Below are 14639 nucleotides of genomic sequence, written 5' to 3'. Positions count from 1 at the left end.
CAAGATCACTGTGGCTGAGCTCCACAGATGCAGTAGGGAGATGGGAGAAAGTTTCACAAAGTCAACAATCGCTGCAGCCCTCCACCAGTCAGGCCTTTATGGCAGAATAGCCTGACGGAAGCCTCTCCTCAGTGCCAGACATATTGAAGCCCGCATAGAGTTTACTAAAAAACACATGAAGGAATCCCAGACAATGAGAAATAAGATTCTCTGGTCTGATGAGATGAAGATAGAACTTTTTGGTGATAATTCTAAGCTGTATGTGTGCAGAAAACCAGGCACTGCTCATCACCGGCCCAATAGAATCATAGAATCGTAGAGTTGGAAGGGACCTCCTGGGCCATCTGGTCCAACCCCCTGCTTAAAGCAGGATTCGCTAAATCATCCCAGTCAGATGTCTGTCCAGCCTTTGTTTGAAGACTTCCATTGAAGGAGAACTCACCACTTCTCGTGGCAGCCTGTTCCACTCATTGATTACTCTAACTGTCAAAAAGTTTTTTCTAATATCTAATCTGTGTCTCCTCCCATTCAGTTTCATCCCATTGCTTCTAGTCTTTCCTTGTGCAAATGAGAATAAAGTTGATCCTTCTACAATGTGACAGCCCTTTAGATATTTGTAGACAGCTATTAAGTCTCCTCTCAGTCTTCTCTTTTGCAAACTAAACATTCCCAAATCCTGCAACCTTTCCTCATAAGATAGGGTTTGCAGACCGGTCACCATTCTGGTCGCTCTTTTCTGAACTTGCTCCAGTTTGTTGATGTCTTTTTTAAAATGTGGTGCCCAAAACTGGACACAGTATTCCAGATGAGGTCTGACCAAAGAGGAGTAGAGGGCAATAATGACTTCACGTGATCTAGACTGTATGCTTCTGTTAATACATCCTAGAATTGCATTTGCCTTTTTTGCTGCTGCATCACACTGTTGACTCATATTCAGTCTGTGATCTATTAGTATACCCAAGTCTTTTTCACATGTGCTGTCACTTAGCCCTATTCCTCCCATTCTATATATGCTTTTTTCATTTTTATTGCCCAGATGTAGTACTTTGCATTTCTCCCTATTAAAAACCATTCTGTTAGTTGCTGCCCACTTATCCAGTTTATTTAAATCTTTTTGAATCCTCTCTCTCTCTTCTCTAGTATTAGCTATCCCTCCTAGCTTTGTGTCATCAGCAAATTTAATCAGTTTACCCTCAACTCCTTCATCTAAATCGTTGATAAAGATGTTGAACAATACAGGGCCCAGGACAGAGCTCTGTGGTACCCCACTTGAGACATCCTTCCAACTGGATGTGCAGCCATTTACGACCACTCTTTGGGTCCGATCACTAAGCCAGTTATGAATCCACCTAACAGTTGCCTTGTCCATTCCATACTTAGTAATTTTTTCAATAAGGATTGTATGAGAGACTTTGTCAAATGCTTTGCTGAAGTCAAGATATACTATATCTACAGCATTTCCTTGATCCACCCAATCAGTGATACCGTCATAGAAGGAAATTAAGTTAGTCTGACATGACTTATTAGTTACAAACCCATGCTGACTCTGTTTAATCACTTCATTCTTATCCAGGTATTGACATACATGTTGTTTAATAATTTGTTCAAAGATCTTTCCTGGTATAGAAGTCAGACTCACCGGCCTATAGTTGCCTGGGTCCACTTTCTTCCCCTTTTTGAAGATAGGAACAACATTTGCTCTTCTCCAGTCTTCTGGCACTTCTCCTGTTCTCCAAGAATTTTCAAAGATTATGGAGAGGGGTTCAAAAATTTCTTCTGCTATCTCCTTCAGTACTCTGGGGTGTAATTCATCTGAATACAATCCCAACAGTGAAACATGGTGGTGGCAGCATGATGCTATTGGGGTGTTTTTCAGCTGCAGGGACAGGATGACTGGTTGCAATTGAAGGAAACATGAATGCAGCAAAGTACAGAGATATCCTGGATGAAAACCTCTTCCAGAGTGCTCTTGACCTCAGACTTGGCCAAAGGTTCACCTTCCAACAAGACAATGAACCTAAGCACACAGCTAAAATGACAAAGGAGTGGCTTCAGAACAACTCTGTGACCATTCTTGACTGACCCAGCCAGAGCCCTGACCTAGACTCAGCTGTCCACCAACGTTCACCATCCAACCTGGCAGAACTGGAGAGGATCTCCAAGGAAGAATGGCAGAAGATCCCCAAATCGAGGAGTGAAAAGCTTGCCTCATTTCCAAGATTCATGGCTGTACTAACGCAAAAGGGTGCTTCTACTCAATACTGAGCAAAGGGTCTGAATACTTATGACCATGTGATATTTCAGTTTTTCTTTTTTAATAAATTTTACAAAAATTTCTACATTTCTGTTTTTTTTTTCAGTCAAGATAGGATGCAGAGTGTACATTAATGAGAAAAAAATATTAACTTTTTTGAATTTAGCAAGTGGCTGCAATGAAACAGAGTGAAAAATTTAAAGGGGTCTGAATACTTTCCTTACCTACTGTATTTACAGTGGCATGAAAAAGTTTGGGCACCTCGGGTCAAAATTACTGTTATTGTGAACAGTTAAGCAAGTTGAAGATTAAATGATCTCTAAAAGGCCTAACGTTAAAGATGACACATTTCCTTTGCATTTTAGGCAAAGCAAATATAAGGTAATTTTTTATATTTTAAAAATTAAAAGAGGAAAATGGGCTGATGCAAAACTTTTAGATTTGTTTTCTCAGATAACTTTGACCAAGGTTTCAGACATTAATTAGCCTGTTATCGTTATGGCTTGTTCACTATCATCGTTAGGAAAGGTCAGGTGATGTGTTATGAATGAGTCACCGAAGGAGGAAAAAACAAAAATACAAGCTAAGTCCAGAAAACCGGAGAGGTTGGTAGCTATCGGATTGCAGACCCCTGATCCTATTCACCACAACTAACAGTAGCCGTGGGGGGTTCCTACGGTGCCCTAGAACCCTCGATCACAGCCGGAGAACTAAATAAGCCTAAAGAAAGAAAGGGGAAATCTAAACTGCCCCAGAGCAAACCCCAAAGCAATAGTCAGCCCCCAACATGTATTGTCGGTGAAAAGTAGATGAAAACACAGAAAGACAGGTTGAGCAAACGATGGGGCCCAACTAACTAAATAGGAAAGGACAGAAAAGATGCTGGCTGCAATCCGCAAAAAACCCTACCAAAAATGTCCCAAACGTCTGATAGGGAAAAAAGCCCTGAAGTCGCTAGACTTCAAAATCACTATATCAGCACTCAGGTATATTCTGAAAACAGAGCAAAGAGATAAACTGATCAGAGACAAAAATGGAGCTCAGCCCGTCCCAGCAAAGGCAGGCTGAACACAAAACACTAAGCAAACAGACGAAATCTCATGGAAAAATAAGAGAGCAAAAACTTAGCTTTCAGTAGACAGGACTAAACAGGTTGCAAGAGCTCAGAGCAGAAAGGATCACCAGCACCCCTGTAGGGCGTCGGCTGCCTTATATCCACTCAGTAATTCCGGGTGTCCAATCAGGCTCCACCTGTTCAGATGACAGGCTCTTCTCAACCCAATCAATTTCACTACCTCTCTTCACCAGCAGAGGGAGTTCATCAGACATCAACGGTGAAGGGGAAAATGAACTCACAACAGTGATGCATATTTTCCAGCTTTATAAATACCCATCCTCTTATAACCTTGCACCAAAAAACTGCAGCTATGGATTCTTCTAAAGCAGCTGCCTCGCACTCTGAAAATGAAAATGGTGGAAGCCTAAAAAGCAGGAGAAGGCTACAAGAAGATAGAAAAGTGTTTTCAAGTTGCCCTTTCCTCAGTTCGAAATGTAATTAAGAAATGGTAGTTAACAGTAACAGTGGAGGTCAATATAAGGTCTGGGAGACCAAGTAAAATTTCAGTGTGAGCTACTCGTAGGATTGATAGAGAGGCAAATCAGAACCACCTTCTGAAGACCTTGAGAAAGATTTAGCAGACTCTGAAGTTTTTGTACATTGTTCTACTATTCAGAGACACCTGCAAAAATAAGGTCTTTATGGAAGAGTCATCCGAAGAAACCTTTTCTGCATCCTCACCATAAAATTCAGCATTAGAAGCATGGAAAAGAACATCTAAATAAGCCTGGTGCATTTTGCAAACAAGTCCTGTGGACCAATGATGTTAAAATAGAACTATTTGGTCACAATGATCAAAGGTATGTGTGTAGAAAAAAAGGAACATAATTTTAGGAAAAGAACATCTCACTAACCAATAAGCATGGGGGTGGATCAATCATGCTTTGGGGTTGTGTTGCAGCCAATGGCACGGGGAACATTTCAAGGGTAGAGGGAAGAATGGGTTCAATGAAATTTCAACAAATTCTTGATGCAAACATAACACCATCTGCAAAAAAGCTGAAGTTGAAAAGAGGATGGCTTCTAGAAATGGATAATGAACCTAAACAAAGGTCAAAATCCACAATAGATTACCTCAAAAGGCACAAGCTGAAGGTTTTACAATGGCACTCACAGTCCCCTGATCTGAACATCATTGAAAATCTGTGGCTAGACCTCAATTAGCAGTTCATGTAAGATGACCCAGGAATCTCACAGAACTGGAAGACTTTTCCAAGGAAGAATGGATGAAAATCCCTCAAACAAGAATTGAAAGACTCTTGGCTGGCTACAAAAAGCATTTACAAGCTGTGATACGTGCAAAAAGGGGTGTTACAAGGTATTAACCATGCAAGGTTCCCAAACTTTTGCATCGGCCCATTTTCTTTTTTGCAATTTTTAAACTATAAAAGATGAAAATAAATTTATATTACAAAGGAAATGTGTCATCTTTAACGTTTAAGGCCTTTTAGAGATCATTTCATCTTCAACTTTCTTAAATGTTTACAATAACAGTAATTTTGAAAAGGGGTGCCCAAATTTTTACATGCCACAGTTTTTATGTAGTAATGTACAGCAGTCATGCCCATGACTTCTATGTCTACTACCAATCTGTTAGATCATGTCAGATTATACCCGTCATAAGTCGGCACCCCGCATTTGATGCGGGTTCCCATGCCGAGCCTGCATCTTTCTTGGCAGATGATGGCTATGTTATTCAGCCATCATCTGTCTCTAATAGCCGCAGGTGAAGCGAAGTTACGCTCATGGCTGTTAACCTGTTAAATGCTGCTGTCAATCTGTGTTGATGTGTTGCCATGACAGCCAGGGGTCTGCTGAAGACTCATATGTCTGTCATCACCGTACTCCTGTGAAAACCAGCCTGTGGCTGGCGATCATACAGTGTGGAAAAAAGTATTTAGTCAGCCACCAATTGTGCAAGTTCTCCCACTTAAAAAGATGAGAGAGGCCTGTAATTGACATCATAGGTTGACCAAAACTATAAGAGTCAAAATGAGAAAACAAATCCAGAAAATCAGCTTGTCTGATTTGGCAAGATTTATTTGTCAAATTATGGTGGAAATTAAGTATTTGGTCATTAACTAAAGTTCATCTCAATATTTTGTTATATATCCTTTCTTGGCAATGAGAGAGGTCAAACGTTTTCTGTAAGTCTTCACAAGATTGGCACACACTGTTGATGATATGTTGGCCCATTCCTCCATGCAGATCTCCTCTAGAGCAGTGATGTTTTGGGCCTGAGCTGGGCAACATGGACTTTCAAATCCCTCCAAAAGTTTCCTATAGGGTTGAGATTTGGAAACTGACTAGGCCACGCCAGGACCTTCATATGCTTCTTACGAAGCCACTCCTTCATTGGCCTGGGGGTGTGCTTGAATCATTATCATGCTGAAACACCCATGCAGGTTTCATCTTCAATGCCCTTGCTGATGGAAAGAGGTTTGCACTCAAAATCTCATGATACATGGACCCATTCATTCTTTCATGTACACGGATCAGTCATCCAGGCCCCTTTGCAGAGATAGAGCCCCAAAGCATGATGTTGCCACCCCCATGCTTCACAGTAGGTATGGTGTTCTTTGGATGCAACTCAGCATTCTGTCTCCTCCAAACATGACGAGTTTTGTTTCTACCAAACAGTTCTACTTTGGTTTCATCAGACCATATGACATTTTCCCAATACTCTTCTGGATAATCCAAATGCTCTTTAGAAAACTTCAGACTGGCCTGGACATGTACTCGCTTAAGCAGGGGGACACTTCTGGCACTGCAGGTAATGAGTGGAGGACAGAGGAGCCTCTTAAAGAAGAAGTTACAGGTTTGTGAGAGCCAGAAATCTTGCATGTTTTTAGGCGCCCAAATACTTATTTTCCACCATAATTTGAAAAATAAATCTTGCCAAATCAGACAAGGTGATTTTCTGGATTTTTTTTTCTCAGTGTGAGTCTCATAGTTGTAGTCTACCTATGATGTCAATTACAGGCCTCTCACATCTTTTTAAGTGGGAGAACTTGCACAATTGGTGGATGACTAAATACTTTTTTCCCCACTGTAGGAGTTAGAGATTTTTACTATATAACACAAGCAATCAATTGATCGCAGGTTCAAGTACCATAAGGGGACTTACAAACGCAACACAGGAAAAAAATATGAAAGTTCACTCTCCTTTTCCCTCCATTAAGAAATAAAAAATTGCACATATCTCCACATTACCAAAAGTCTGATCTATCAAACAACAACAAATATGTAAATAACAGGTGATCAAACCATCATATATACCCCACATTGATGTCAATAAAAACATCAACTTGAGGTGCAAAACACAAGCCCTCACACAGACCCATACCCTGAAAATTGAAAATGTTATGGCTCTCGAAAAGTGGTGACACAGGCAAATTTTTATTTTTACAAATTTATGGCTTTTTTTCACCACGTAAACAAAAACTATGCAGTTTTGGTATCTGCGTAATCGTACTGATCCGGAGAACTATATTGCCAGGTCAGTTTTGCCAGAAAAATCAATGCTGTAAATAAAAAAAACAATTGCAGAATTGCACTTTTTTTTGCTATTTTATCACAATCTTTTTTTTTTCCTGCATTCCAGTTCTTCATATGATAAAATAGATAGTACCATTCATCCCACAAAAAACAAGCCTCAATATGGCTATATCAATGGAAAAATTAAAAAGTAAGTGGCTCTTGGAATGAGAGGAAAAAAACGAAAGTGCAAAAATGAAAAATCACATGTCCTAAAGGAGTTAACCAGCATTTGAAAAAGTTGGATAAGAGCAGAAAATAGTCTAAAATAAAATAAAAAAACATTACTCACCCAATAAATTTCTTGCCGTTATAGTACCGCTGATTCCATGCCTCCATTGATCATACAATGATAGTCACATACATCATTTGCATGATTGCTGCAATTAGTCCCATCAGAGGTGATAACTGCATCTAAAGCATGTACCGCTGAGGCCAGTTATTGACAGCATGCAGTAGTCATGGCATGTACATGACCTCATGGCTCCAGGAGCAGTGTCCTTTTTTAATGTATTTATTTTTTTATTTTACTCAATTTTCTGCTCTTAGGCTACTTTCACACTTGCGTTTTTTTGCACTGTGCCACGTGCGCAGTGCAAACGAGCATAAAAAACGCATCATGCATTTTTATGCGTTTTCTTTTTTTTGCGCATGCGTTTTTTTACACTGACATGCGCATGACCATGCGCGCGTCAGAGCTCCCATAGACTATAATGTGTTTTTGGGTGAATTTTGTGTGCATTGCGTGAGCATTCGTTTTTTTGAGACAGGTCGGACGCACAAAAAATGCAACAGGATGCATTTTGTGCGCCCGGGTGCACAGTACAAAAACGCATGTGCATACAAACACGTACAAACGCATGACTATGCGCACCCATGTTAAGTATAGGAAAAAAAACGCATGTATGCGCAAAAACTCAGCGCAAAAAAGCGCAAGTGTGAAACCAGCGTAAGGCAGGATTTTAGTAGATTGTCAGGGTAATTCAGAGCCAGAAAATCTCTTTGTAGCCACTTTGCACGTTAGCTAATATATTTTAAATGAAAATGACTGGAGGCAGTAGTAAGAGAAGTCAGTGTTAATCATATCTATAGACCTTTCACTCTTGTGCCTTGATAGACACATAATTACAAAGCAGATTTCATTATTTGCAACTCATTGGTGGTTCAAAGCATTTGCATGTAGAAAAAAAAATATTCTACATAGATAGCTCCCATAGTAAAGACTGGAGCCTTGGAGGCAGAGGAGGATGCTCTCTCTTCTAGAGCATAGGTAGGACCAGTCCACAGTATAGACCAAGGTGGGTGTCACGCACAGTGAGGGAAGACTAAGTGCAACATGAGGGAAAGAGGGGAAGGAAGCCAAAACAATAAAAAAAAGGGGAGTGGAGACCCCTAGGCAGATCTAATAGCACCCTGTTTACCCTACCGTCCCTGTTATGAATGAGTCACCGTAGGAGGCAAAAACTGAAATACTAGCTAAGTCCAGAAAACCAGAGAAGTTGGCAGCTATCGGATTGCAGACCCCTGAACCTAACAACAACAACTAGCAGTAGCCATGGGGGGTTCCTACCGTGCCCTGGACCCCTAGATCGCAGCCGGAGAACTACATAGCCTAAAGACAGAAAGTGAAATCTAAACTGCCCCAGAGCAGACCCCAAAGCAATAGGCAGCCCCCAACATATAATGATGGTGAAGCAAGATGAAAAAACACTCACACAGATAGAAAGATAGGCTGAGCAAATGATGGGGCCCAAGCTAACTAAATAGGACAGAATAGAAAAGCTGCTGTCTGCAATCCGCCAAAGCCCTCTCAAAAACAAGAACCAACAGACTGATAGGGAAAAAAGCCCTGAAGACGCTAGGCTTCAAAAAGACTATATCAGTACTCAGGTATTATCTGAAGACAGAGCAAAAAGGAATTCAGCTCACCCAGCAGGGAAAGGCAGAAATCTAGAAAAACAAGGCAACACAAAGGCAAAAAGTAGAGCAGAAAACTTAGCTTTTGAGGAGCAGGAATCAGACTGGTCTCCAAGAATCCCTCAGAGAAATCACCCGCAAGGCAGAAGGGCGTCGGCTGCCTTATATCCAGTCAGCAATCCCAGTCACCCAGTCATCATCATTCTGCTCAGGTGCTTTGTAATCAGCCTCACTACCTTCCTTCACCAGAAGAGGGAGTTCATCAGACCTCAATGGTGAAAGGGAAAATGAACTCACAACACGCCTCTATATTGGTTCCACATCAATCGCCGAGCAGGAACCTAATCCCTGGATATCCCTAGAGCTAGGCCCTGAATAGGTAAGGGGGATGAGCACTGGTCAGTCCCTACTGAACACTAAAGAGAAGAAGGGAGACAAACAAGGGGGAAGCAACTTAGCTTGAACAGACTCAGAGAGGTAACACAAAACATCATCCAACAGCACCAGAGAGGAAGTTAGCCAACAGTTATTGCTCCAAGCCTTCACAAGGGAAAATGTGAATATCACTGCTGACTCCTTGAAGCAGACTGGGAGTCTATAAACACCCAGACCCAGGTGTGTCAATTAGAGCCGGTGAGAGGTTGCCACTGGGTTTAAAAGTCAGAAGTTTTAAGAGGGCATCTGCAATGCCAAATGCAGAGACCTTCTGCAGCCAGATGCAGAGCGACTGTCTGTAGCATCTGAGACTCCCATGACAGCCAGTCTGTGCTTCTATAGAAGCAAAATCTGCTATACAATGTCTTTAAGATAAAAAGATTATTTGTACACTCCTGCAATATGATTAATTTGTATTTATAATTAGAAGTAGTGTATGTCTTAGTTATTTAATATTTTATTTATAAATCATATGTATACTATGTATAAAGTATTCTAATATTAGTGATTTTTGGTACCTTATGCAGAATTTCGTGTGGCTGGTCTGCAAAGAACTTCTTGGAGCAGTGTACAGTAAGGATTAGTATATAATTTTAAATTGTTACCTATTGGTTAGCCAATTTGTCCTGAAGATGAACTTCTCTGTTAAAGATATTGTCCTATAGACAATTCTTTTTAGTATTATAGACAGCTGCTTTAAATGGAACCTTTTTTTTGCTGCTGCGCAGGGATTCCGTCAGCAGGGTTTCACTCCCCCAAACTATTTACACGTGCAGCTCTTTCAAAGTCAAGTTCAGCAAAATATGTACATGGCTCGTTAGTTCATCCACTACTGAGAAATCAGTGTATAACTTGTCATACAAATGAGTCTGTAGATCAGCAGCCTCTGTCACCCCAGCTCTGTTCCATGACCAGAGCTTCTGTCTCCTGCTTTACTGATGCCAGCACAGTATAGAGGTTGTCAGTCAAGCAGGTGTAGGTGGTGCTGGGCGGGGAATTTAGCTGGAGTGACAGGAGCTTCAGATCTGCAAATAACTCTTCAGCCTCATTTGAATACGACTTCAAACACTGATTTCTTAGTAATGGAGGAACAGACTGGCCATGTAAAGGTATTGCTGAACTTGTCTTTAAAAGAGCTATATGCACATATGAGTTTGGGGGTGGTAGATTGCTGCTCTGGCAGATTTTCTTTAAGTTCAAAGAATGTTCTTTTTTTTTTCTATACCCTTTGCTACTCATGTCTATGGATTCTGGTATTTTATCCCTACTTAGAGGGTGTATTATTTATGGGAAAAAAAGTTATTTTTTTCTCAAGTACTTTATTGGAATTGAATTTTTATATTGTATATAGTAATTATTTATTTTTAGAGAACTGTGCCAAAATGGATATTTACCACCTACAGTATCTACAGCTGGGAAACCCATAGATTGGAATCTTAAAACCCTATAAGGAAACTGAGAAGAGAAAGCGGTTGTGTTTAGGAAACATGCACCCTCCAAATATTACCACATTGTGAGTGAGATTAGGAAAACAAGGTAAATAAGGCGAAAACAAGGTAAATAAGGCATAAACAACCAAAAGAATAAATGAATAAAGGTAAAAACCACTTAAAACACACCAGAGTGTATCACGAAAAGACAATTGGGTGGATGATGCAATAGATGCCCAATCCCATATCCCAGCCCATGCCCTTGCCTACTATTGCTTTAAAGGGAACCTGAAGCGTGAAAAAATGCTATTGATCTGCAGATATGGGGTTAATCTGCAGATTAATAGCGTTCTGAAGCTGCCTGGTGCCGCCACTTACAACCCTGCTGCTGGGAGGAAATTGACTTTATTCCTCCTGGTAACATTTGGATTTCAGTAATGGGGGTGGCACCGAAACAGGTTCAGTCACCACTGTGTATAGATAGCATCTGAATCTGCAACCCCGCCATTGACTGACAACAGCTGAGCCTTAGGGTTGGCTGTTTGTCAGTGTTGGGGCGTGGTTACAGCCGCCACTCTCTATACGCAGAGTGGTGACTGAAGCTGTGCCGACCCCATCCCTGTGACTGAAACTCAAACGTTACCGGGAGGAATAAAGTTAATTTCCTCCTGGCAGCGGAGGATAAATTCCAGCGCTGGGCAAATTCAGTGCACTATTAACCTGCAGATTAACCCCATACCTGCAGGTTAATAGTGTTTTTTTTCACATCACAGGTTCCCTTTAACATTAAATATAGTGTACAAAATACCATACCATACTCATGATATATCAGAATATACTATCACAAACTTGGAAGCAAGATTATAAGGCTATGTGCACATGTGCGGAATTGCCGCAGAAATTTCCACGGCAATTCCGCAACTCCCTGCCATAGGAAATATGCGAGAAATCCGCATGTGTAATTCCCGAAAAAAACTAGCGTTTTGCAAGCGTAATTAGCTTGCAGAAAACTAGCGTTATCCAAGCGATCTGTAGCATCGCTTGGAAAACTGATTAACAGGTTGGTCACAAGTGTTACCAACTTTTTACTATTGAGGCTGCCTATGCAGCATCAGTAGTAAAAAGATATAATATTAAAAATAATAAAAAAATAAAAAAATCATGATATTCTCACCTTCCGGCGTCCAACGCAGTGTTCCCGATCCTCGCGATGCTCCCGGCAAGTCTCGTTCCCAGTGATGCTTTGCGACAATGACCCCAGATGACGTAGCATCTCTCGAGACCGCTACGTCACAGGTCATTGTCGCAAAGCATCACTGGGAATGGGACTTGCCGGGAGCATCTCGAGGATCGGGAACACTGCGTGGGACGCCGGAAGGTGAGAATATCATGATTTTTATTCTATTTTTTACAGGGATATGGTACCCAGGGCCTGGAGGAGCGTCTCCTCTCTTTCAGACCTTGGGTACTATCCGCACATTTTCCGCTTACTTTGTGCATGGTGGGCATAGCCACATGCGGACAATGCATTCCTATGTGTGCAGAATTCCCGCGGTTCCGCAAAATGAATGAGCATGCTGCCTCTTTTTCTGCGATACGATTCCACCGCGGAAAAATACGCAGCATTAGCACAGCATGTGCGGAATGCCATTGTATACAATGGGTTGCTTATTTTATGCTTTTTCGCAGCGAAAAACGCAGCAAAAACGCATAAAATCCGTGGGAATTCCGCACGTGTGCACATAGCCTAACTGCAACTCCATTCACACTCCCCAGAAATGCAGGCAGTGAGAAGAAAAGGGGGCGTGGGACCTCTGTTCTGGTAATTTATGGGGGATACAGTGATTAATTCCTCCTATATTTGACATTTATCACCTATCAATCTACTGTTGTACAATTATCTAACTATAAATTACATCTTTGTAAATTAGTTTTTTCTTACTTTTTTTTTAAATGGAAAGTTAGTTACATTTATCATTTTATACGTTTTGCATACTAATATCAAGTATACTCAATAGCCACACCTTTCACTTAAAGGTGGACATAAAGGAGTACACCGTTGAGGTCATATTGCAGTAGTAATCTCCCCCAAATCATCCTCCCGTCATACTGTACAATGAACCCGCTACATTGGATTGCACATTCACTCACTTAACAATATGCTGGTGGCCTGAATATAGAGTTTTGCAACTTTTAGACACAAGATAGTATATATCATTTTAAATTGTAGCTTTTATTATACGTATGTCTGTGCAACTTCTCCCTAATTATTCTTACAGCCATATAACAGAGATTTGCTGTCTGGATATGCAATGTAGCACCCATTACCTTTTATAGGGCTTTTTCCTTTTTTTAATTTTACAGGTTCTATAAAAAATAAAATGGGACATTGTTCTTACAGTTTATAATAAAAGTATTCTACCCGCATGTCTCCATAATAAAACCCGTAAGAGGTCTACGTGGCACCGTACGGGGTTTATGGCCTTGTTAGATGAGACTATGGCATGAAGAAATCATACACCATGTTAAGGCTCATTCACACGTCAGTATTTGGTCAGTATTTTGCATCAGTGTTTGTATGCCAAAGCCAGGAATGGAACTTACCAAGAAAAAATATAATTGAAAGACTGACTCCTGTTCCTTATTTTGGAGACATTCCTGGTTTTGGCATACAAATACTGATGAAATACTGATCAAAAATACTGATGTGTGAAAGAGGCCTTAATAAGCACAGTCATCATGAATGTAGAAGATTGCATAGAGTATGACATTGACAGCTCTTCTTCAGCGAATTTAGTCTTTATTATAGGTGATACATCCCTATAGACTCCATGGATCTTCATGGCTAAGATCTGCTACTGTATGGCTCTTTTGCTCTTTTCTAGGTCAGATCTGACAACTGGCGTCACTCACTCACATTGCTGTCGGTTAAAGTTCCCTTCTGCTGTCTTTGCTCCAAGCGCTTGTAATTATGACCCCTATTACAAGCCACAAAGCTGTAAGGTCACACATAGACGTGTTTGGCATTGATGAATGGCAATGCTTATACAATGAGTATCTTCATACCTGATACTTCTATTTTCACGTCATTCCGCAGGTTGTTTCCCCCACACTTCATGGCATTGTGTCTGTTCTAAAACATTTGTATCTACTTTCCCTTTTATTTCCATAGACTGTTCTGCATCCATGTAACTTTATGATCAGCAGAGATATCAAACTGGATTTTTTACACAACAGTTATTGTTAACGAGGTGACACCTAACCAGGAAGAAAAATGGGGTCAACTTACCGGTGCTAGATGACTTCTTCATGGTACCCCAAGGTTTCTCCTGCAGCTTTCCAAGCTAAGATCCTCAGGGAATTCTGACCTCCCAGGAGAGACAAATGCAGAATGAGAGGGCAGTCACACACTTCCACAGACACACAATCAGTACACTCCCATTTGTTCTGAGGAACACACCTTTAGTGAACTTGTGCACAGTTATGGAATGCACCAACGCACTCGGAGACAGAGGGTACTGCTGGCACCTCAAAGCTGACATCACGCTTTAACCCTTTCCCGCGCCATACACGTTTACAAAGTGTTAACCCGTGAAAGCTTGGGAATCTGAGCCAGATTTAGGATTGAGAAACAATGAGCCCTATGTTCGTAGAGTGTTTGTTTTGCTAGTGCAGGTGAAGTTCATTGCCACAGAGGGTCAATTCCTGTTTCCTCTAAAAAGTCACATAACGTGCAAATAGTTCATGGTGATGCGGTGGATTCAAGGTCAAGGACAGCGCTGTGACATTCAGGAAATATATGGGGAACGATAAGACTGTATTTACATGTAGCGTAAATGCTGCTTTTTATCGGCTATACAGGTGTCCGCACAAAAGTACAATCTGCTCTATTTATTGCGTCTTTGCTGTGTCTTTGGATGGAATTTCCCTTTATTTGATGCAAGTTTGG

The 14639-nt window shown here is 41.0% G+C and overlaps 1 protein-coding gene across 1 annotated transcript in view; it reads right to left on the bottom strand.

Annotated features, from left to right (window-relative positions):
- The window catches only part of SEPTIN9 (septin 9), a 452544-nt gene extending 438441 nt beyond the window's left edge, over positions 1–14103 (bottom strand). The window contains exon 1 of the mRNA XM_073555419.1: positions 13980–14103. Within this exon, the coding sequence (XP_073411520.1) occupies positions 13980–14001 (22 nt within the window). The 5' untranslated portion in view covers positions 14002–14103. The remainder of the gene's footprint in view (positions 1–13979) is intronic.
- Positions 14104–14639: the final 536 nt, after the last annotated feature.

The sequence above is a fragment of the Dendrobates tinctorius genome, unplaced genomic scaffold, assembly GCF_039654945.1.
Source record: "Dendrobates tinctorius isolate UK_male_01 unplaced genomic scaffold, ASM3965494v1 ptg000223l, whole genome shotgun sequence".
Lineage (NCBI taxonomy): Eukaryota > Metazoa > Chordata > Amphibia > Anura > Dendrobatidae > Dendrobates > Dendrobates tinctorius.
Note: the sequence above shows the minus strand (reverse complement) of the source record. Positions and strands in the feature narration are given on the sequence as shown.